The 24,689-nt window shown below is 41.7% G+C and overlaps 1 protein-coding gene across 1 annotated transcript in view; it reads left to right on the top strand.

Moving 5' to 3' along the window:
- Positions 1-24,689, top strand: part of MNAT1 (MNAT1 component of CDK activating kinase) — a 119,060-nt gene that overhangs the window by 69,964 nt on the left and 24,407 nt on the right. Inside the window, exon 7 of the mRNA XM_058026380.1 lies at positions 12,469-12,590. Coding sequence (XP_057882363.1) covers positions 12,469-12,590 — 122 coding nt within the window. The remainder of the gene's footprint in view (positions 1-12,468; positions 12,591-24,689) is intronic.

The raw sequence follows: 24,689 nt of genomic DNA, 5'->3' as shown, positions 1-24,689 counted from the left end.
AGCTCTGTGACTTTGTCTCCGTTGCTGTTCAGTCCCCAGGGCCCATTTGTGTTTCCTGGTGGGTCTGTGGGCCAGCAATGGCACACCTTGGTGTCACCCAGCTGGGAACAGCCTGCTGCACTGCCCAGCTGCTGGGACAGTCCATGCAAGGACAGAAGGACAGGGAGTGGAGGCTGGAGCTGTGAGGGTGCTGGCTGTTCCTCTGGGGGCCTGTTTGTGCAAGCCTGTGCTTCCTAGAGTGTGCTGTTTATTGCCACAGGTAATTGCAGCGCGGCGGATGGGCTCAGCTTACCCCTTCAGGTTTAGGCTTGCTTGGCTTTGTTGGACTGGACTTGCAGGCCACAATCCCAGCAAAGTAACTGGAATGTGGCTGCTCCTTTGGCTTTGTGAGGCTCTTTGTGTGCTTGGAGCTGGGTAGTTCTCTAAGCTCAATCTGGGTCTAAGCCCCAGGTAAGTGGACGATAAAATTTTCTGATGGCAGAGAAATGTGTTAGCTTGACATACCTCTAAATAATTCCCATGTGCAAATGTGCACATGATTGGGGTATTACAGGGTTGTGCAAACATTCTGCGATAGTCTTTGTTTAAAACTGTTTAGCTCATGCCCTGGATTATTTGTGTTTGGGTGTATCTGTGTGTACACACACAGAACAGAAACCTCCATGCACACAAAGAGCATCTCATTAAAAACAGCACTATTTGAGCACTGCAATCAGCTAATTACTGAGGTGTGTTTATTTTATCCAAACTGCTGTGTGTATGCACAGTATACACATCCAAGTACATTGTAGAACATTATGAATAATTAAAAGCAAACTGTAGCCCTTTACAGAAGTAAATGTAGGTACATCCAGTGAAGCATTATCCTGGCCAGGCTGCTGGTTTGCTGTGACTCAACTATTGTATGAATTATAGAATGGTCTGTGTAGCACTTGAGGGCTGCCTCTAGTATTGGTCTAAATCTGAGACAGAAAAGATTAAACAAAGTCTGAATTTCTTTGACTTGATAGTAAACAGTCACTGCAGCTCCCTACTTGTGCTAATACCCTGGAACAGAGCAGTGCAGCTGCTGGAGTAGCTGGGCTGGGGCTTAGGTGATTTTGTAAGGTGAGCTGCTGTAGGCTCTGGCAGGCTTTTGTTCCTTGTAGGTCTCTTGGTCAGTGCTCTGTCCTGGCAATAAATGTTTCAGCCAACACAGCAACACTGTGAACAGGAGATGTGGGAGAGAAAAGTTGATGAAGTGTCATGTTTTAACTGTGCCCTGAGATTAATGTGAAACTGAAGGAGAAAACATGGCTTTCTCAGTCAACTACCATTGATAAAAGTTTATGTCCAGAGCTAGGGCCAAGTTATTTAGGCTGCTGGTGATTTAAAGGGTGATTTAAATTTGTTTGTTAAAACTTTTTTTAAAGCTTGCCATCTTTTGCTGAAAATATAATTTTCCAGAGAGTTATACATCTTAAACTTAATTTTCTTTTCCTTGTCAAATCTTGGACAATTGAAAACAAACCCCCAAAAACCCCACCCTGGATTATTAAGCCAAATGTGCCATGAAAGCTTCTTGAACAGCTTGCCTTGGCACGCTGAAATTAATGTGGTTATAGTCCAGCCATGGTGGTGGTGGGGAAAATAACCTTCCAAACTGTCAGCACTTGGGAAAGGAAACACAAAAACCTATTATTATTCACGTGTAGTGTAGAGTTTCTGATTTGCTCCCATTGACTGGAGCGATACGGTATCAGTTACTGCCATGGCTGGAGCCGGGTTTGTGTTTCACTAACGAGGTGCAGCAGCCATGCAGATGCACAGTAGCCCAGTGTGGCTGCATGGATGGCTTCCAGGTAGATGGACACTGGGAGGCAGTTTGCTGTGGTCAGCCAGAAAATCAGCTCTTGCTGGTGAGTCTGGAAGGGTTTGTGTGCGCTGAGTCAGTCTCTTTATATACCGGGGTGATTGCAGCACTGATTAGGCTGGAGAGGCTTGGCAAGTCCTCCTTGTGTGGGAAGCTGGAGTGTAAAAACTTGCCTAATTTTCTTTATTTAAATCAGTATCATCCTGCTTGAGGCCTTTTGGAAAGCACATCCAAGTGAACGGTGTTTTAAGTTAACACAGTGTTCACAATAATAAAGGGCAGTTTCATTGGGAAAGGGGGTGCTGAGGGTTACTGTGCACAGGCTGCTGCCCTGTTACATGTGGAGGGACTCAATTCTCCTGCACACACACATTGTTTTGCCAAATCTCTACTTGAAAGATTTAATATCTTAAAATTTGCTTTATGATCAGCAGTTCTTTGAACTCGCAAACAAGAAAGTGTGGATAACTTCAAATATCCATTTGAAGTCTGATTCTGAGGAATGCTTATGTTGATTTTGACCTTAGAATGTGAAGTTTGATCTGTGTCTCAAACCTGCAGTTTTCTAGCAGAAATGTAAATACACTGAACTTTTTTTAGATACCTTTAAAATGTGTTCTGTCTCTTGAAGACAGGGACTTTATTCCAGAGACCCTGGATATTCAACCCAGGGAAATCTATTTCTCTTCATAAGGCTCCAGATTCAGGAGCTGATCTCTAATCACCAAAGCTCACTTGCACGTGCTTGTGTTCAGGAGACACCAATCTATGGTGGTTTGGACTTGAATATAACATTTTTGGTAATTGTGAAGCTTCATAGACTAGAGAAGGGTGAAGGGTGGGAGCTGATTGAGATGATTTAGAGTTTTATATAAGCACATAAAGCTGTAAGTTGTCTTGTTGTGTTTGAGTTTGAAAAGCGCTTTTTAACTGCTTTGACATCTCGCTTTTATTCTCAAACATCTGCTTTAGATTGTTTGCCATAAAAGTGTAAGAATTAATCTTGCCCTCATTTTTGTTATTGCTACCAGAAACCAAACTATTTTTATTACTTCTTGTATAGGGATTTGGACTCTGAACTATTTTCAGAGTTTAGGAGAAAAGGAGTTTGTATTTTATTTTTTTTTTCTTCCCCCCTCGTGCACCCTCTCCCTCCCCAAGCTTACAGGTAAAGTTAATTAAATTATAGTTTTTAAGTGCACAAAGATGTTTGGCATGGCTTGTAAAACTGTGTAGTAAGCTCTACTGTGCTTTATTTGGTCCAATACTAAGAGTTTTAAGGGGATTCAAATGATCAGCTTATGTTGGTTTGTTTCTCAGAGCAGCAGCTGCCCTGAGCCAGGGTGAGCATTTGCATCATCTGTGGGGAAGCCTGGTACATATTTTACTGATTGGAAATCATTTGTGAAATTCAAAGAAATGAAGGCCTTCCCATATGATTAGGCATTTGATTAACAAATATTCTTAATTCTTGTTTTGAGGGTTTTTTTTTTTCTCTGGGATTGCAGCTTGTTTGTATTGTTTCCCAAGCAGCAGCTGATGGCATGGCCCGGGATGTCAGGGCAGTCCTGACCCAGCCTTTGAGCAATGCCTTTCCCTGCTGGATATTGTTAAATGTCAGGGCACTCTGCTGCTGTGGCTCCATCCAGTACTTGTGCCAGAGCATACAGGAATCTTCCCTTCTACAATGGAAGGGTTGTTTTTAAGGCAAAACTCTCTGTTGTAAGCCTATAGCAGGAAATACTCAGGCAGCCTCCCCAACTTGCTCGAAATGCAATGTTTGTCCTGCAGTTACTTTCACAGCAGTCTCCTCTTTCAGAATCTGTGACAACACTTGCTTTTTAAAAATTTGAATACAAATGTTTTAACAAAAGGGTTCACAATGAAACCAGTGAACAAGATAAAACAGATGAGGCACCTTTTTATTTTGTGAACGGATAAATACGGTTTTTTAGAGGCTGAAATTGCCATGTGATTTTATCCATTTTTGCTGCCAGCTCCTATTTTCTCTGAGATTGTAGATTTTTCATGGCAGGGACCATTCCTTTTTCTTTGTGTTAAAGATGCCTTAGATATTTCTGGTTGTGTTTCAAGGAGTTAGGAAGCTGTAGCCACTGAAACCAGGGCAGTGCAGGCCACGGTAGCTCATCCATGGGAGGATTTTTTTCAACTCTCTCAGGATCAGGCAAGGCTTACAAACAGGGTTCTTAGTCCTGTGAAGTTCTGTGAATCCTGTCCAAAGGATTGGCAAAAGTCAGGTGCCATGGGAAGTAAGTACAGATAACTTGAAAAACTGTCATGTGTCTGTGGTTTAGATTTAAGCATCATTTTGTTATACCCACTTAAATGAAATACTCCCACAGATGAAAACTTGCATGGAAAGAAACTGAACCTCTCTGGAAGGACAAAAGAATAAATTTTGGGCAGATTAAAAATGCAGTTTCTTCTGCCCCAGGGAGGTTTTTTTGTTTAGTTTGAGAGAATTGATGTTCATTTTCAAAGCAGTGCCATGAAGTTGTGTTATGTTTGCAGTGGGTCCCCTCCTGTCCTGGAATAGTTGGTTCATGTTTACTTGTGTGCCGTGCATGCAAATAGAATAAGGCTAGAAATAAACTTCTTTTGCTCTAAGTAATAATTTCTAAATATATTGCTAACAGTTTTCAGTGTTCATTTTAAATGTTGTACTAAATACAGCCCGCAAATATTGTGAAGATGCATCACATACTGCTAATGTCTGATACTTTTAGTTTTTTAACTTTAGACTTCAGTTTTTTCCTTTTGCCTGTTTCTAATAATTTAGCCTTCCTGTTTTTCTATTCTGTTCATGCTTTTCTTTTCATCTGCCTTTATTGTCCTCTTCTTAATATTTTATTCTTTTTTTGGTGTCTGTTGCTATAAAAACTCCCTTGCTTTCTCTTGCCAGATGATCATCAACCTTTAGCAGTCCCTCCTTAAAGTCTAGCTATTCAAGGAATCTCACTTTTTCTTCCCTTTATCAGGCAGACATAAGCCACACTGAATGTGATGTTCTTCATCTTTATCAACATTTATCTGGGTCTAGGCTGGATGCTCTGTAGAACAGGGAATATGTCTCTGACTTCCATGCACACACACAGAGTTACTCATCTTCCACAGTCTGAGGTCAGATTTCTGTTTGGTTTTGTTATTTTAAGCAGTGCTTCTTTTTAAATCATCCTTCAGACTTTGCATTCCTCAAAAACAGAATTGTGGAGCTGTGGCTGTTTGGATGGGGGGAGCTGCTTTAGAGAACCCCAGGAAAGAGCAGACAGTTGAGTACAGTGATGTATGATTCTTTATGAGCTGCTGTTCTTCCAGCACAGCAGCTGGTTTTTACAGTTTCCACTGTTCTCCAGGAAATCCTAGATAATTTTCTTGCATAATAGAGGGATCATATCAGTGTAACACACAGCCCTAGTTCAGCAAAGTAGGAGCACCAGTGGATTCACCTGTGCAGAGGCTCAGGCAGTTGTTGCTGCTGGATGAGCAATGCTTTGTGCTCTGACCTCCACTGCTGTGTCTGTCCCTCTCTCATTGTTCATGACACACAAATTGCCATTTGCCATTTATTTCTACTTCATGTCCCTTGAAAAATTAGGTCTTAAATGTGTGTATTTAAAACAATGTTATATTAAAGCCTTAAATCCTGTAATTAGACTGGCTATGGTTGATAGTGGATACTGTGCTTTGTTGATAGCCAAACCAAAATGACCAAGGCTTCAGAAGTCTGATGGTAGAGATGCAACAAAGGTTTGTTTAGTTCTGCTTAGTGTGCTGTGTTACCAACAGGACTGGTGAAACAAAATGACCAAAACATGGACTTTAAGTCACCTGTAATGAAACATTTCTCTGAAAATGGGAAGAACCTGCAACTGTACTGTACTCTGAGAAGGGTCATGCAGAGTCCTGTAAAAGCCACTGTACAAAAAAAAAAACCAAAAAAAAAACCAAAAAAAAAAACCCCAAAAAACCAAAACAAACCATGATCTGATAGTGAGGTTTACAAATTCATCTGGCATTCCCAGAGTGTCCAAATGCCCCCCAGCAGCCAGCCCATGGCATGGCCCTTCAGTCCAGCTGAAGGTGGCCAAAGAGGCACCAAGTGCAGGTCCTAGTCACAGAACAAAAGGAGCAGAAGCTATTGAGCTTCTGTGCATGTGGATGTGTACAGAACTGATTTCTTGGGAGCTGAGACAGAGTTGAGAGTAACGTGGAGAAACCAGTGCTGAAAACCAGGAGTGTGACCCATGGGCTTATTAGTGACATGAAAATGATATTGTGTTTTAATTCTTCATTCCCCAGAGTAACGCTGTCTTGTATGCTGGGCTGTCCTTTGAACAGTGGTGGGGATTTTGAGGAAAGCTTGGCAGATCCTGCCAGAGCTCTGGGGTCTCTGCTGAAAACAAGAGAGTGACTTATTGCAGCAAGCATGCAGAGTATCCCCTGAATCCTGCCTGGGCTGCAGGCAGTCCATGGCCATGAGCAAAGGGCACCAGGCTGCTCTGTGAAGAGAGCAGGCACTAAATCCTGCCCTGGCCCTGCCCCAGCACAATTGTATTTCAGCTTGTTAGAGGGACACAGGCTTTCTCCTGGGAGATTAGAGAAATGGGGCTTTTTTGGCAGGAGCTTAAAGATAAGTCTGGTCAGGTAATTACTTATGTCAGAAAGTTGTAAAGGAAAATAGAACTAATGGTGTGATTTAACCCATGTTAGTCCGTGGTTAATTTTGCAGGTACCTGTTTGTGTAACAAATCACATTTATCTCTGTCTTTGTTAATAGCTTCTTCAGTGCTGTTGATCCCTTGGCTTATTTCTGTCATTCCTAAAGAAAGCACATGTTTTAAATCTGTTTTGGCATTTGAAAATCAAATTAAGTATTACCACGGAGGGAGATTGTTTTAGGTGTCTGAAATCATCTACCACACAGAGAAGGGTTAGCAATGTTGTGTCTCTGATCTTGCCATTTGTGGTCAGATTTTGGTTTTGAGATCAACAGAAAATCTTAATATTGGTTCTCTTGCTTTCTGTCAGATCATTTGTTCTTTCAGTTTAACTTCTGAAATATCTTAATAATCTTCTCATAATCAAGTAAATAAATTAGATTTATTGTTGCTTTTTCAAGAGCAGAGAGAGAGCAGTTGATACTTAAGTCTTTGAAAACGTTTCACTGGCCCAGGAGTTTTAGGCCAACGAATAGAATTATACATTTTAGTTTGACATACTTTGTGTTTATTTAAAAAGGCTGTGGAAGACAGAGAGGGTAAAGGTTAAAATAATATTAACTGAGCCCTCCAAATCTATCAGTTTCATTCTCCTTTTCCTGAGTATTACTGTAGTCAAAGTAGTTAATCAGAATCAGAAGGCCACTTTAGCATTGCTGACATGGATTTGTCAATAGTGAATTGAGAGGGTGGAAGCTGGAGGGGGAGAATAAATCCACAACAACCCAACTTCTGGCTCACATCACATTTCCAAAGATATTTACATTGATATCTGTAAGAAATTGTGTTAACATGAAATCTTTTCAAAAGCTGAATTCTGTTACCAGCTTAACAGTAAAATAGTTTCCTAAGACTAGTTCTACTGAAAAATTCATGGAATTTATAGTTTTGTTTCAATGTTCACTTGAAAGCATTTGGATAATTGCACGCTCAGAGGATGGTGTGTTTAAAAGGGTCTTTGTACATGGCAGGACAGAGAGGTTAACAGTGGAAGCAGTGCTGGGGATGTTTCCTGGCATTCCACAGCCCTTGGTTCCTGCTTTGGCCAGGCTCAGGAGAGTGACCTGGCAGAGAAAAGGGTTAAATAAAAATAACATTACTGCAGAGGGGCTGATGAGATGCAGCGCAAGCGCCGCTATTTCTGTTCTCTGACGTGTGCTGTGGAAGTGGGCTGATAGCAGAGCTCAGCGGGTCCCTAAGCAGAGAGAAATTTAAAAGGCAAAAAGATTGGCTCCATCAACTAGCCCAGCTGCTGTTAGTGCAGAAACTTGCCTTGTCTGGACAAGTTTTACTGACCCCAGTCTCTGGCTTCTGTCTCTTGCCTGGAGATGTTTTTGTGGCATAGCTGTTCCTCCTCTTTCCCCTACCAGTGCATTTTTGGTGTGAGTCTCCTTTCTCCTCTTCCTTGGCTCTTGAAAGATTTCTGGGAAGGCAGTCAGTTGTTTCTTTTTGCTGCTGAGGGAAGGAGGTGGAGGAAGGCAGTGTCATTTTGGAGCCACGGACAGGGAGAGAGGGCAGGACAGGGAGAAGTGTGAACGCTGCAACTTGGGCTGATATTTCTGTACTCTGTGCTAAAATAACCTCCTTCTGCTAGCAGGCAAATACTGATGTACCTGGCATTTGCCAAGAGTCCCTCCCCAAACCTGTGTGAAAGGTGCAGTGATACACTATAATTTTGATGTTCTAACAGCCATAATTGTTCCTGAAAGAGTGTTGTTTTTGTTTAAAGTAAGCTCCTTGTTACTGCAGGGGCAGCTCTTTGTATGTAATCCACGGCTTTTCTTTTATTAATGCCATGTTGTATCACAATCTGAAACCAAAACTGGCCACTGCTTTTGTTTCTTTTTCAGTTGATAGTTGTCTCAAACAGTCTCTCAGCCAGTCAGTTTTACTTCTAATACAAAGACATTATTCAATCCCCCTCCCAATTTAATCCTGTATGTCTCCCATCTGAACCCATACAGCGCATGAATAGAATGTCAGTTGCTCACAAATCCATTGCTGTGCAGGCTTTTATATAAACAAAGTCCTAAGGATAAGCAAATGCCTTCCTTCTAATTAGCAGCATGTTTGGTGGTTCCATACATTCCAGTATGTAATAGACAGCTCTGGTGCCTAAAATAATCCCAGGGAAAACACTTGTATGCTGTGAAGATTGGGGTGGGAGGGAGAGGAGGCAGGAAAAAGTGTTGTCTGTGTTCTTGGAAGCCTTTTCTCTCTTCATTTGGATGCTGTCAGCTTCTTTTACACAAACATTACAGCATCCAAGGGGAATTAGAAATACTTACCCATGACCACATCAGATTTTAAGTTTGTCAGGAGAAAGCAATGCAGAAGCAGGACCTTGGTCCCACTGCTTTCATTTTGGTTTCAGCATGCTGATAAATGCCTCCTAATGCTGGAAAGAGGTAAGGCTGACTGTCTAGGTGGAATACAGGAAATTTAAAAGTCTTACCTCATAGGTTAGAAATGGGTTTTGGATCTGTAAAAGTGCTGTGTAAGTCCAAAGTAAGTTATTGTCTGTTGTGGTGTCTCTAAAGTTACACAGCAGCTTCCCTTTTATTACCAGTCTGTTATGAAGTGGTTTGGGACCATTGGGATAGAGAGACAAAAGTGGGATGCTTCTGGTCAGATGGCTCTAAACTGAGATAATAGTGGTAAAATTGAGCCTTTTAACTTCAACAAGTTTTTTTTGTGAGTCAGTTTATCCCAACAGCAGTGGAAATAGGAAAGGCAATGGTTTTGGTTTGCATCCCAGCCTTTTGCACCAGTCTGGGCCATACCCAGTTCTGGGACCTCACTAACCTGTGAGGTTGAACAATTGAAAGTCTGTAAGCTCAGGAGCCTGAAGGCCAGACAACCAAAGGGCAGGAGAGGCAGCTGATCATGGGGCTTTTCACCCGTTGCTAAGTGGAATGTAATCCACATTGCCAAAGCACTTCAGCTAAAGTTATGATTTTGGGAAACAAAAATAAATGAACTGTCTCATACAGCTGCATAATCTCCTTGAGGTGCAGATCTGCTGGCTGCACACAAACCAGTGCAATCCTTTTGCCACGGAAATGGCACCCTGGTTCCTAATCCTTGCACCTTGGCCCACGAGGGAGGTGAAAAAGACACAGGAGAGAGTCAACCTGATGAACCAGAAACAAGCTGCCAGTATTTAATGGTGAAGATAATCAACTATTGCAGTTAACTTACCTAGGGGATGTACCTGTACATCAGATCACAGAGTGTGATCTGAAATCTGTCTGAATCTAGATTGGATGCCTTTCAAAAGAAGGTGTTTTGGCTGAACTGCCAGTCCTTGGGTTTCATACAGGAACACAAAATGTCCTGGCCTGTGCTGGACATGTCAGAGCAGCTCGAGGGGGAACAGTTTCTATAATGCAGCTCCTCTTCTGACATTGTGCTGTTCTCCAGGCCACCCCAGGGAGCTGGTGAGGCAGTTCCTGCCCCCCGTGCCCCCCATGCCCCTGGGGTGCTGACCAGTCAGCCTTCCCACCATTCATGGGCAGCTCCCTCACAGTTCCTGCTCAGTTATCTGAGAGATGATGTCCATCCTGATCCCCTGTGACCCCAGCACATTGGGAACCCCACAAAGAGGGGAAAACAAATGAAACGTTTTCATCCTGTCCTCCCAGGAGCTTCCAGAGGTGGACATCTGTAGCAGCATAAATGGTGGTGGGCAAAAAGGCAGTGATGATCCCAGTCCATGTGTTGGGAGCCTTCCTGTGTCTCTTGGCCAATGCTGGCAGAAGTTGCTCTCATTAACAAAGTGTCAGGAAGGCACCAGTGCAACTGTGCTGACAGTGAGCAGCTGTTGTGGTGCTGTCCTCAAGGGATGGGTGCCTGCAATCTGAGATTCTCCCTTTTTCTGCACAGAAGTCATTTCCCAAAGTATTTACTGTGGTTTTGATCTTTGCCCAAAACCAAAATTTCTTTTCTATGGCTGGAACAAAATTTGGATTTGGGAAGAGTGAGACTCTTCACTCACCAGATGAGGCTGTACATATGTAAAACATTGGTATGACTTTCCATTTTTTGTTTGGTTAGAGACAATGATGTTGCTAAAAATTCAGATGTAAGAGTCTTATTTAAGCAATGGGTGTAAGAGGCTCACATAAATGTAGCTACAAAGTATTATATTTTAATAAACTTGGATAGATAGTAAATAGACAACTTCTAGGATATTATAAACCCTTGCTTTTATGTCCTAAAATATCATGAAGTGGGATTAAAGCTGAATTTTTAATGTTTAGCTGAAATTTTAACCTTTCTTTTCCTAGTTTTAAAAAATGTATAGTAGCCTTCTTTTAATGTTGCAGCAATAGTTTGTAGCACAGAAATAAACATGCTGGCCATGAGAGTTGGAGTGGTGCATGGCTGACTGGAAATCTTCCTTCACGTCTCATCTCCAGGACACTGTCTCCATACCAGTGTCAGCAGTGGCCTCTCCAGTCCCCCAGGCAGTGCAGAAAAAGCCTAAAACTCTCTGTTTTCATCACACACACAGGGGCTGTTTGAATGGAAAACTTGAGCTGCTGATATTTCCGTGGAGATCAGCTTAGATCCACGATAACACTTCTCAAGGACTCATGTTTTCAGTTTTCTTAGCTATTTTCTGCAACTCCCTAAACAAAAATATCTCTGCTCCAAATTCAGAAAGGTCACTGTCTTCAACCACAAATTTAATTAACAGCTTTCCCCTTCTACAGACTTTTTCATTCCCCTCTTTAGTTAATTTTAACCCAGTGTCCCACTTTAGGAGCCTGTGTTTTCCACTTGAGGGAGTAGATGCTCAGAGGAGTGGCCCCAGGGAAGCTCAGCTCAGTAAGTGATCACCACTGGGAGCCAGGCTTATACACAGCATTACACCATGGAAAGCTTCCCATCTCCTGTTTCAGACAAAATGTCTACAAAAACAATACTACTACTTTGCTAAATTCCTGCATTCTGCAGATGGGAAACTCAATTTCTACAGGGAGAGCCAGGCTGGTTTGGGGCAGCTCATGGTGCTCTTTTTGCTGCTGCTGCTAATTTTTGTGAGCACCATAGAATACAGTAGAAAATTGAAACTGTGTGAAAGATCAACAAATCAGTGTAGAATGTCACGCAGCAACATCTGTTAACTTTGGCTCTATCTCATATCCTCCTGACCCCCTCCTTCCCAGGCACAATCTCCTGTTTTGTGAGAGCTCTGAGTGATAGGGGCTTGGAGGGGAGGGGTGTGCAAATGGCTCACTGTTTCTCAGCACTCTGAAGGTCTTGCAGAAGTACCATCTGGAGGGAAAGCTTAATGTTTGTGTATTTCTGTATTTTTAGTTATGAAACAAATGGGAATTTGCTGAATGAATTAATTGTATTGCTCTGTAAAAGTCTATCTTGAGAGCCATTATGTATGGAAGCTTACAAAGCCTGTGGAGAGAAAGGAAAGTGGCTTCCCTTTCTAATTAGGGCTTTCAGGAAATCATTGATTACAGAATCAAGTAGGGTTGTTCAGAGACATTTGTTTGATAGTACTTCAGATAAATGAAATTAGTGCCTAATAATAATTTTGCTAGTGCCATTGGAAGCAGCTGTACTTTCTGATGGTAAGCTTGCTCTGAATAAAGCTGCTTCCCCCTTCCTTCTTGTCCAAACAATTATAGCTGATGAAACATCACTTCTAATCTGTAGGTCCCAGTAAAAAAAATCTAAATCATGAAGAAGTGAGTGGTATAGTGAACAGTACGTTCTTAGTGGGAGGGTGTTTGTCTGGACCAAGGTAATGCTTGTTCTTATACTGCATATAAAAAAGTCAAAACAAAACTTTGACCTTGATTATATGTAGAAATATTTTACTTTTTTTTTTTTTTTTTTTTTTTTTTTCAATAGGGTCAGCATATTTCATTAGCTCCCATCCAAAAGTTAGAGGAAACTTTGTATGAATATCAGCCTCTGCAAGTGGAGACCTATGGACCACAAGTTCCAGAGCTTGAGATGTTGGGAAAGCTGGGGTAAGTAAATAAATGCATTTTAAATCCCATATTATGGCATTGTAGCTGGGATTGTTACCATCTTCAGATTGCCAGGGATCTTTTTTTCCTTTCCTTTTTTTATTTTAAGGAATCTTAACAAAATATTAGACTTCCTGCCCAACCAACATTTTGTTTGGATGGATAAGCAGAAATTTTTGGTCCTCTTGCCTTTATAGATCTATTGAGAGGTGGACTGGATTGCATTAGTGTTTTTAAGGTTGTCCTTGGCAGTCATAGTGAAGTAGCTGTTCATTTTCAGTTGCACGGTATTAAAAAATAAATAAATAAAAATCTGGGGCTTAATTTACCCAGCTGTAAGCCAGTAAAAATATTAAAGTTGGGCTGTTTGCCATGGAAAAGGGTAGATTTACTTGTCGGCTGCTGTCCACAGTCAAACTGTGTTTGTGAGAAATGAAGCACAGAGCTTAACTTTGTCAAAAAATATAATGCAGGGCTGGTCCAGCAGCTTGGCAGCATCGTGGTGTGCATCCACGTTTGAGAGAAAGGGAGTTTGGGAGCCTTCTGTGCCTGGGTAAGGGGGGTTAGGAAGTGCAGGAGTGATGTGTTGGTAGCTGAAATGCCACCTGAAAATTGGAGCTGCTGGGGGAGTGTCACCCAGCTCATCGTGGCCTGACCCTCAAGGTCATCAGCACTTGCAGTGCCTGGAAACTGCAGGGCAGAACAAATGTGCAGGCTGGCAAGGCAAGGAAGAGTTTAAAAAAAGAACAGTTTACCTTTGGCTGTGCAATCTGGGAAAACTGAAGCCACAAAGTAGTGAACAAAGTTGAGGCAATTGAGTGTGCAGTTTGGGAGACCACTGAAATCCAAACAGGAATCCCATCTCGTTCACTGTCATGGGAGAAGCTGTATCTCATCCAGGAAATGACAGAGGTAGAATAGACTTAGGAAGGTAAATAAGCCACCTAATGGTGCTTCAGAAAACTGAAGTGAGAAGTGACAGTGAAAACTATCTGGGAGTGAGGCTGTCTCCATTTTTACTGTTTCTGTGTCCTCCTGATGCCTGTAACTTTTATTATCTTCTGGTTTAAAGGATTTTCTCTGTATAGTGTTGTGCTGCCCCAGAACTGGTGCCTCCAAATGCAATGGACATAGATGACTGTTCCTGCTGGATTTGGACACCAGCATTCATGGGGCACAGGCAAAAGTATTAATTAGGAGTTTAAACTTGGGCAGAGCCTGGTTCAGCCTTCACCACCTGTTGGATGGAGCACAGCTATGAGGGACCTCCAGTGTGAGAGGGGCTTGGAGGCCCCCTCAGCCTCATCACAAACAAGAAAAAGATGCAGGGAGGATTCCCTTTGCCTGTGCCCCATGAATGCTGGTGTCCAAATCCATCAGGAACACTGTGCTTTATGTCCATTGCATTTAGTGGCACCAGGTCTGGGGCAGCCCAACACTTTACAGAGCAAATCCCTTTAAACCCTGCAGTTGTGTCTGTGTGGGATTCAGAGTAGAGTTTGCTAACAATGCCACAGTCTGTCCTTGGAGACACTTTGAGAAGTGCCATTTTCCTCCTGTGGGCAGGAGCAGCCAGGCTTGTTGGGCTGGGCTCTGGAGGTGGGCAAGGGGCTGAGGGGGAGCAGGGTGGCTGTGGCAGCAAGGGGAGCTCACGGCTGGCTGGGTGGGTGGGTGGGTTGGTGGTGCCCACCAGAACAGCTCCTCTGGGTCCTGAGGCTGTTTGCCATTCCAAAACAAATACATCAGTGCTGTGGGTTCCCAGCCAGCACAGCTCTAACCCTATTCCATGGGGTGTCTGAAATACCTCAAGGCGTGCAGGGCTGTTGGTTTATATATTTGTGTTTCTGTGTTTATAGGAACTCGTGCGCATTTCCTGTTGGTGCTGAATGCTGCTCTAACGTGCCTCTGTCCCTGCTTTGGGGCTCTTGAGGCAGCTGCACACAGCTGCCTGGGTGAGGCAGAAGAGCTGGGCACAATGCAAACCTCTCCAGCTAAAGATTTTTAGTTTCCTGTTCATTTGCACTTATAAAAGGCCAGGCTGGATGGGGCTTTGAGCCACCTGGCCTAGTGGGTGGCATCCCTACCCATAGCTGGGGGGTTGGAACTACATGGTCTTTTTTAAGGTCCCTTCCAACCCAAACCATTCTGTGATTTTGAATGTATTTAGTTGGTTTTATTTATTTTTTAAATATTAGTTTCTCCCTCTTTTCATTTTCCTGTTAATAACTTTTAGCCTGACATTTATTGCTGCTAGTTAGTTCCCTCAAATGTGCAGGCTGTTATCTGAGTTCCTGGAGCCAGAACTATTGCAAAGACAATTGTCAACCTAGTGACTTTTGAATTCACTAATTTATAATTTATTGACTTGTTTTTCTTAGTGATACATTTTTTAATCTTCAAAAAACTCAGCAGAATGAGTTTTTTGAATATTCCTTACCATCTTACCTTCTGCAAGACCTGCTTTAGGTTTCAGCATTGTTTTTTCCTTAGTGAGTTGCTGTAATGAAGGACACAGCTGGCAAGAAGGATTTAGCAAAGGGAAAGAAAAAGGGTGAATACTTACAGGGTCATGTAGAACATTTGTAAGGAATCTTTTATAATTTTAAAAAAAGCTTTTTAAGATGACTTGTATTATTTGCTTATTAGGCTTTTCAAAAAACTTAATGAGCTGACCATAAACTTGATTTTGCATTTTTCCACTGTTCTTCTCTGTGGAGTTTGCATATTTTGCAAAAACGGAAATTTATGTTCAAATTGTTCTTGCAAATTTGTTTTCAGTTTCCCCTGGGGATGTAAATTTTCTTTTTTTTTCTTAAGCACTGCAGAAAAGCATTAACATCCTTGTGCATTTTTTTTGTTAGGGTGTTGGAAATCTGAGAATAATAAAGATTTAGGATTATTTTTTCCCCCCAACACAAATGATTGGTGCAATGTGCAGGGGTTTGTGTCCTTCAGCCCCCCATGAAGGTCACGTTGGCTGTTCAGAGTCCAGGACCAGCTCATGCCTGTCTCAGCTGTCACATGGAAGCGTGACTTGGAAAAGGGGAGAGGATGCGTGAGAGCATCTCCCAAACATGTGGTGCTGCCCTTGGAGGAAAATGGGCTCTTGGATCACTGGAACATGCCCATCCTGGGGGTGGCTCCTGCAGCTGCCTGTCCCTCCCCAGTGACTTACAGCCCTGGCTCTGGGTGGCTTTGTCACTGCTCTCAATTACTGAAATGCGCTGGGAAATTGTTGTGCACGGAGCTGGGGGCAACCTGCTGATGTGTTTGAGAGAGATCCCTGCCTTATCAAGGCTCTGCTGGCACTTCTGCTGTCACCACAAACTCCAAGTTTGGACTGAAGTGGGAAGTGTCACCTTTTGGTTCAAATCTGTTGAGTTGCCTTTTGGGGAGCAGAGGTTTGTGGCTGCAACAGAACACTTGGGATCACGAGCTTTACTTGGAGGTTTTCTTAGATGGGCAAAAATGTCCTGTCTCTTTTCATTTTATTTATTTTTTTCTTCCTGATGTTTTAGCTGAGCATGCTGAATTTGTGTGGTTGGAGGTCTGCATTTTTCTTACTGGAAAACAAAAGAAATGAAAAATATAACAAACTGACATTCCAAGTAGTGAAAGAATAACATGGGATGGGGATGGAAAGTAGTGTGTTGCTTTAAAAATGTATGTTTGATGTGTAGTTTTCATTCTAAAGGAAAAACAAAACAAAAAAGCCCCTGAGGATCCAAATGATGTTTTTTTGGAGGTCCTGAAAAATGTAAAGACATTCCTGGCAGTAATTATAAGTCTGTCTAACAGGAGTGGCCACACAGCAGCCACCAAGTTTTACAGCTGTGAAGAGACATACACAGACTACTTAAAAATTTGCTATAGATTGGAAATCTGCTTATGTGATTAGCATTTTGGGTAAAGATATGTAAACTTCATGACTCAAGGTTTAGAAACCTTGTAATCTAAAGTGGATCATACTCAGCACAGTGCGAGTCATATCCTCACCATTCTCATAAAATTGAGGTAATTTACAAGTCAGGGTAAAAATTTCTCTTTGCAGCAGACCTTGTAATCAAGTCAAGCCTGGTCTGCTTAAAATAAAATTGTGTTTGCCTACTTAGCTTTGGAGAGATCCAAGCTGAATATATGTGTGTGTGCATATAAAAAAATCTTTTTTGGGGGGAAAAATGTGACTCCTCTTTGATCTATCAACTTGTTTTCATGTATAATCCCATTGTAAGGAACACCCTGGTTAATGTTTTGTTTAAATAAAATGCAGAAAAAGAAGTTTAATAGTGAACACAAATCTAATGAGGATAGGTAATATATTTTGATAAATTAAAAGTTAAATCTAAGCAGAACATCATTTTAAGAGCTGTGGGGGTAAGTACTGAAGCAGAGTGGGAGTGCTGTGAAAATCTCTCCATACAATGAACATGTTTTAGCCCATTGTGCTTTTTCTTGTGAACAACTGGATTGATTCATTCCCTTTTTCCTAGTGTAGGACAGCTCAGGCATTTTAAATTTCGCATTAAGATGAGGTTGGGTTTCATATCTGTTAGAGCTTTGTTAGTGTTTAATTTTTAACCTTCACTTCCAGTGGAAAATTTCTGCATATTTCTTTGTTGTACAGTGTTGTAGTGTAATTTGAAACACATGTAGAGTTCTGGCACTTAATCTAGAAATGACTCGTGTAACTTCTTTGCTGTCAGTCATTGTGATATTTTTTTTTTTAAGTGAGGCAATAGTCAGGATGGTCTCCAGACTATTCTTACAGCATAGTTGAGCTGGTCTTTGGCTGGATCAGCTTCTGCTAGAACCCTGTCAGTGTCTGTGTAGGGTTGGAGGCAGAGAAATAACTGAGAATTGATTTTGAATGGGTGACAGGATCACTGGGCTTTAAAAGTCCATAGCAGGTGATTTTTCACATCTGCTCTGTCACTGGGGTATGCAGATATTTCTTGAATCTTGGAAAAGGAGAAAAGCCACAAATAAAGGGCTGATTTGATCTGCTCTGGCCCATTGGTTTTGAACACTGAATTCATTCTGCTCCTTTTAATGGAATTGAGTCTCTCAATAAGCTCAGTAGTCAGAGTCAAAAGATTGAGTAAGAGCAAGGGAAGCTTGTCTTGCCTTGGAGGGCTCATAGAGGGCTGCACTCCTTGCAGGAATGCTCTTGGCTACCAAGGCATATGGTCTGAATTTCCCAGAGTCTCCTGTTGCAGGGCCTGATCCTCAGCAGAGAGGTTTCTGTCTGCTGCAGAGGGTTTGGCATTGGGCACCCAATGAATGACAATTGGCAGGTAAGGAGTGATTATTGCTTTGAAGACTCAGCTTGGTTTTTCGTTCATTTTATCATAAATGATTGAATAAAAACCCATGAATGGCAAAACAAGTACTGTGTGGGTGCCCTTTTTAGGAATCATGAACATGGCCAAGTGTGCTGCCTCTTTCAGGGCAGGCAGCAGAACTGCCTGTAAACCACCTTGACCTGGTTTGATACAGAAACTGTCTGGTATTGCTTTAGCATTCCCCAGAAATCCTACAGCCTTCATTTTAGGATTTTTGGAAGGATGCAAATTTAATATAGGGGAGGTAGATTAGCACCAATTTTTCCAGCTGAATGGAAATCAAGGAGTGCAGCCTTCAGTAAGTCTGAAATCTTACTGTTTAAGGAATCAGCTTTCTGGCAGAAAAGTCTATGAACATTTCAAACGACACCCCATAGAATATGGTGTTTTGCATGGAGCTCTTCTGTCAAGGTCATTAGCAATTGAATATATTAAAAGTGGACTGCTTATGAAGTGGAGAGTTTTGCTTCCTGCCCGCCCACCTGTGGGTATAGTGTGGGTTCTGTAACTGTAAAAGGTCTCAGGAGGGTTATAAAAGCAGAGAATATGGAAAATATATAAAGAAACAAAGAAGGAAGCCTGCATATACCACTCAGTTTCTTCTATGTAAAGCTGGCTGTAGCTGTGTGTGTACCACTAAATTAACCTCAAAAGCTGGCCCTGACAGCAGAATGTCCATGCTGATTGTTTTTGTTGGCCTTTGCCTTCAAAATTAACTCATCGATCTAACACGAGTCTCTGTGCTCGCAATACCGGTCTGGTGATGTTTTTTTACTTTTTCATGCAATCATGGAAAAAATATGTTTCTGCTCGAAGCAGTTGTCAAACAAGCTTCTTTCATCGACAATCAGACACAGGGCAGCTGAGTGAGGCTGTTTAGTCTAGAATAAATACTCGTGAGATTACAAGGTCGCTGTAGGAAATGTAATTATACCATTTCTTCCAGAATAGTCTTTCTGTAGCGTGGGCTTGCTGAATACTAAATCATACATTCATTAAAATACTTAAATATGAAGAGGGGAAAAAAGAAAAAAATCAGAGCCTTAATGAAATAGAGATTTGTCTGCAGACTGCTATGGGATCAAGCAGTAAATATTTAAAATGACTTCCAAAAATCAGGATGGTAATATTGGCTTTATTATTGAGAGTGTGTGGGAGGCAAACCCTGATTTGTCTCTGCAGGTTTGGAGGCAGTGCTGCTAAGTGGGCAGCTGAAAGGTGTCAGGCAAAGCTGTCTGCTGATGGATTATAATGTGTCAGGAGGCATCCAGCAATTGTGTGGGCCAAATGCCCTATTTTCTGTGCTCTTTGTGTCTCAGCAAATCAAAGCCTTGTTACTACCAGCCACTTAAAAAGACCTGATTGTCTGTGGCAGTTCTTATCTGTTATTGAAAGCCCTTCTTTGCTTTCATCCCTCCCTCCATCCTCTGCATTGATATGGCTGTGGATGTCTGGTTCTCTTGTGACTCTGTATATCCACAAGCTTTCCTCCTTAGCTGCTGTATTTTGGTACAAGTTAAGTTTTAGGACTTCTGTTGCATCCCTGAAATGATGTGGTAAATTTGAGATGAGTGGTTTTTATGCTCAGCATTTTCCTTTTCTTTACATTTTTCCTTCCCTGCTTCTCCTGCAGTCCATCATGTTGCCCTTTTTGAGTCTTTTCTCTGGCTCCTCAGCCAGATGGATAATTGCACTGGGAATTGTGTGGTTGCCACAAGGAAAACAATATGTTTTGCACATGCAGGAGATCTGTCCTGATTATCTCTCACTTAACAACAGCAGGGCCTCAGTGTCCTCCAGTTTTTGTAGTTCTTCCTGGGACAGAGCCCCCAAATGCTTTTTTTGAGTACAGAGGCAGGAACACAGTGATGGGGAGCAAAGTCTGCCTGATGGAGCATGTGGGAGCTCATGGAAATCCATTGCTGAGCTCTCCTCTTCATCAACATCTGAGCATTGCTCCTGCTCTGTGCTTGGTTGTCAGGAGAGGTGGCACAACAAGGACTTGCTCTGGGACACTCTGAGAAAACCCTGGCATTTCCTCCTGAAGGGTCTATTTGGATGTAGTAATCCTAAACTATTTAGTCTTTGATATAGTTGAAGTAGAAAAGTGATGAACATCCTATTTGAATTTGCCTTCTGAAGCATTTTCATTTGTAATAATTTTCATTTGTAAAAATTCATTGCAATAGAGATTCAGAAAGGAAGTATGGAAGGAAGGAAGGAGAGAGAACCTTCCTTCAACACTGTTGTTTCAAGAAGGGGGGGTTTAATGTAAAATGAAAACATTTAGCCAGAGACAGCCAGCAAAAAAGGACCCATAAAGAAAATAAAGCCAGGAATTATGCACCATCTTGACTCTGACACTGATAAATACAGTTGTAAAACAGCATTCTGATGAAGATTTTGTTCAGGTATCAAATGGCTGAAAAGGCGAGTTATGAGTTTCCTTAAATAGCAGAGGGAAGTATTGGGGGGGATGTCTTGCTTGAAGCTTTCTGCAGCTTTTGTAGCAGCTTTTGAAGGTTCTTTAACCCCCTTCAGTTTGTGGTTCTTTAACCCCCTTCAGTTTGTGGTTCTTTAACCCCCTTCTGATGGCTTTCTGAAGGAGTCTGTAATGCTTAAAGCTTCTCCAAACAGTGCTTGGTGCTAGCAGTGAGAGATCTCTTCCTGGAGGAGCAGGTCAGTCGCCAAAGTCAGTAATTCCAGTGATAAATTTCATCCTTTGGATGGATGTAACTGCTCTCAGTCCTGATAATGATGGATGACAAGATTTTTAAGGGTTGGGCTGGCAGTCTCTGTTTTCTCATTTTGACACTGACCCTGTGGTCCCACAGATCACACTGGAGGAAAAAGTGGAGCCAGAGAACTTTTGCTAAGAATTAATGGTATCCCATCACAGGTGTGTTCTTCTTTATTTTTCCCAGTTTCCTTAATAAAAAAAACCCCAAAGCCATCCAAGTCTTCCACACCCATAAGAATTGGAGTTTCTGGCTCCTTCCATTCCAGCAGGTTGTGTATCTTTCCCTGTGGCTCTCACACCTGGAGAACAGCAGAGATTTTAGGGGTAACTGGGACCAGAGCTGCTGCATGGAAGGGAGTGATTGGATATGGAAGTGAGACCCTAAAACTTGCTAAACTGAAGCTCTTTGGATCTTTGAGATTGGAAGATGTCCAAGGACAGGTTAAAGGTTATTATCTCAGGTGCCTTTTGAAGTAAGAAACTCATGTATTTTGGGTCAAAGGGGCAAAATACATAATATGAATTTCCTATCATGCATTACAGCTATTTCTGATTTTTTTTTTTCCTTAGTGGTGCTGCTTAGAGGGGGTTGAGGAATTAAAATGGTTGGCTGGAGATCATGTACACACATTTAGGAACCAATTTCATGGCTTTGGTTTTAAAGCCTTGCTAGTAGTTATTTGAAAACTGTTCTAGGTAAACAAGACATGCAGTGCCAGGCTTCCAGAAAGAATTGAGTTGTTCACTTCTCCCTCTTTCAAACCGAAGCATTTGAGTCAGGCTGTGTTTCTAATAACAAAGCAGAGGTTTGAACATAATGGGACTTCACAGCTGAACTATTGCTCAGGCTTGAAGGTAACACCACCATATTTTTGTTTCTTTAACTGGTATTAAATGTAAAAACATAAATCCTTTTCAGTGAGAGAGGAGAAGGGGAGATGGTTTTCATTTGGCATAATTTCCTGTGAGCCGTGGTTCTAAACAAGGCCCATATTTACACAAGACAATACAGTTTTACATGTACTGGTATATCCAGCACGTTTTAAAATTGTTTAGCCAGCCCCAGGTATTAAATACCTTCACAATAAATGTGTTTAATAAAAGTAGATGAAGTTTGAAATAATTTTTTAATAATTTTACAGTAGAAACACCAGTTAAATCAACCCCACTGCAGTAATAAATGTCACAAAAACAATTAATTATAGTTGCTTGCCACTGCAAAATCAATTGTGTAACTGTTCTTCTAAAACTGACTTTTACATTACTAAATCCTAAACACTACACTTCTGTAACTTGTCAGAATCAGGTTTTGGTTAATAGATATTTTCAGTGATGTAATGGGAACTTCTGGCATGGAGTCAGAATATAATGGACTGTGATTAATGTTTTAATAAGCACTTTTCTTCTACTTATGATGCAGCAGTGAAATGGTTTCCTGCTTAGATTGATAGAAAAGCAGGTGTGCATTCATACTTTTTTCTTTCAGTAAGAATAAGTTTTTCAATGCTTCTGCTTGAAAACATTTAATGTTTTTCCTTGAGTCAAGCGCTGCTGATTTGGGGGTTTCAGTTTGTTTGTTTTAAATCCAGCTATTGCTGATATTTGTCAGCTGAAAGTGGAGGGTGCCATGGAAACCTTTTCAGTACTTAAAGTAATTGCTTTGTGAAAAAGGAAACTCATTAGTTTAAAAAATAGTTTTGATATATTGACATTTTCTTCAGTAGAAGGATTTGTTTAAAATAGTGTTGGAGTAATTTGAAAGTGTGCAAGAACACATACAGTGTTGAAAATATTAGCAGGTTAGATTTATTATGGAGGTTGATGTAATACGCTTGCTACATCATGCTGGGTTACTTTCGTCCTGGAAGTGGTTGTGTTATTTTGTATTTAAAATATTTATTTTAAAAAAAAGAATAAATAAATAAATAAATAAATAAGGTCTTTTAGTCACTGCTTTTAATGACCCATCAATTCAGATTTTTTACAGGTATAGCTTTTTTTGCTTAGAGATCAAGTCAGCTTTTGTCCTGGTGGTGTTTTTTCTAAGATGATGCTAAAGGTGAGCAAATTCTTCAGACTTTAACATCCTGATGATGGTTGTGCATTTGGTCTCCACTCTTCCTCTGAAGAAGATTATATATTCATAGAAAAATTTTATATATATATATATATATATCAACCACAGAGCATGAGGACTGCCTTCTGTGGAAAACAAAGTCATCCTTTTTCTTTCCTTCTCCTCCGTCCTCATAAGCTCGATAGGAACAATGGATATTCCTGTGATGAGGAGAGAGGAGGGGGTGAAGCCTGTGGAAAGAGGGGTGGCATCATTCCACTAGCCTGGCTTCCAGGCCCCTCTGCTCACCCCTCTGAGAGCTGGGTGAGCCTTTCTGGAGGGATGGAAAAGGTGCTGAGGCTCCAGTGCAGGCGCTTTTCTCTCATCTCCGGAATCTGTCGACGTTAATTGAGATTCAAGATAAGAGTTTCTCCATCCCTTTGTTCTTTCCCCTAAACCTGCAATCTTACTGACTCCTCTGTTCTCAGCAGCATCGACCCATGCTTTAATTTTTCCATCAACTTTGGAAAAAATGCAGATATCAGCATACTTGTGTTTTTAATATTTATTGAGAATTTACCAAGCAGCCTCTATACCTTGGGTTTGTGCCAACTCTCTCTACTGGGGTAGTGTCTGCCTTGCCCAGAGAAGGTTACTTATGGTTTCCTTTATTTGCTACTGCTGCATTTGTCTAGTTCTCCCTTAAAAAGATGCAGGAGGTGAGTGCTGGCTGCTATCTTTATTTTTTGACTCTCTTCCAGAATTCATGAGGAAATGCTCCTGAATAAAGCCAAAAAAATTCTACACCTCTTCTCCCCTTCCTGTCATTAGAAGGTTCTCTCTCTCTCTTCCCCCTCTTTTCACATTTAGGTCCTGATGGATTGGGCAGATTTCTTGCTCTGTGGTCATTGATTCTACTAATTGTCAAAAGCTATTCCAGAAACGAGAGAGAAGAGATTTTGCACTCTGAGGCCATCTCAAAACTTGGAAGCATAAAGGCTCTGCTGTTCCAGACTCTCTTCAGCACACAGTTAATTTTGGAATGAAAAGTCCCACAGATAGAGAGTCTGCAAACAGTCTGAAATAAGGAAACCATGTCTTGCCTTTTTATTTTTTCCCTTGTTCCATGATGTAGGTGCATCCTGCGCTTTTCTCCCCAGAAGCAAGGCAAGTATTGTTGTGAGGGTGTGAGTGCAATGGGGATTTTGCTTTCAGGACTCTGCTGTGACTGAGCAGTTTGGGCCATAGGATCCTTCTTGATCTTTTGGCTTTTGTCTAAGAGCAGTCACTGAAGTTGTTATTTTTGTATTTTGCATTTATTACCTCTCTCTGTTTTGCTCACCCAGAAGTGCTCTATAGATTTTTTGGGTCTGCTGTATTTACCCAGTTTATCCAGGCCTTGGAAAAGCTTGGACTAGCAGAAGAACACACAAAATTGGTGTTGCCCAGTTCTACAAACATCTGAGCAATTGTCAGTGTCATAACAGACCCTGGAGGTGACAGCAAGGACAGCTCAGTGCAGCTCCCAACTCACCATTTTCACCAGTTCTCCCAGTTAACACCTCCAGCCTCCTTCCCTGCCTTCTCCAAAGAGCTGTAGGAAATTCACATGTTCCTTGACTTGTTTTTGGCTCTGGTGTCAAAACACAAATCTGAAAAATTCCCATTGAACTTGCTTGGGTGCTGAGCCTGGTGGGTTTAAAATTAAATAAAAACTCCACACAGGTCCAGTTCTGCTCCCAGCCCTGGCAGAGGAATTTGTAGTGGCTTCAGTGGGAACAGGATGACCTTAGAGAAGTGCCTTTAAAGTTCCTCCCTGGGGCTGTCAGGATGGATGGACACTTGCTTTGCAGCACAGAGGATGGACTGTGTGTGCTCAGGGATGTTTGCAATGGAGCAAAGGAATGTCCTACCTGTAGGACGGAGGGTGGGCAGAGGAGCCTTGTGCTGGTGCTGCAGGC

This window comes from Melospiza georgiana, chromosome 6 (assembly GCF_028018845.1).
Source record: "Melospiza georgiana isolate bMelGeo1 chromosome 6, bMelGeo1.pri, whole genome shotgun sequence".
NCBI lineage: Eukaryota > Metazoa > Chordata > Aves > Passeriformes > Passerellidae > Melospiza > Melospiza georgiana.
This window is presented reverse-complemented; position numbering and strand designations above follow the sequence as displayed.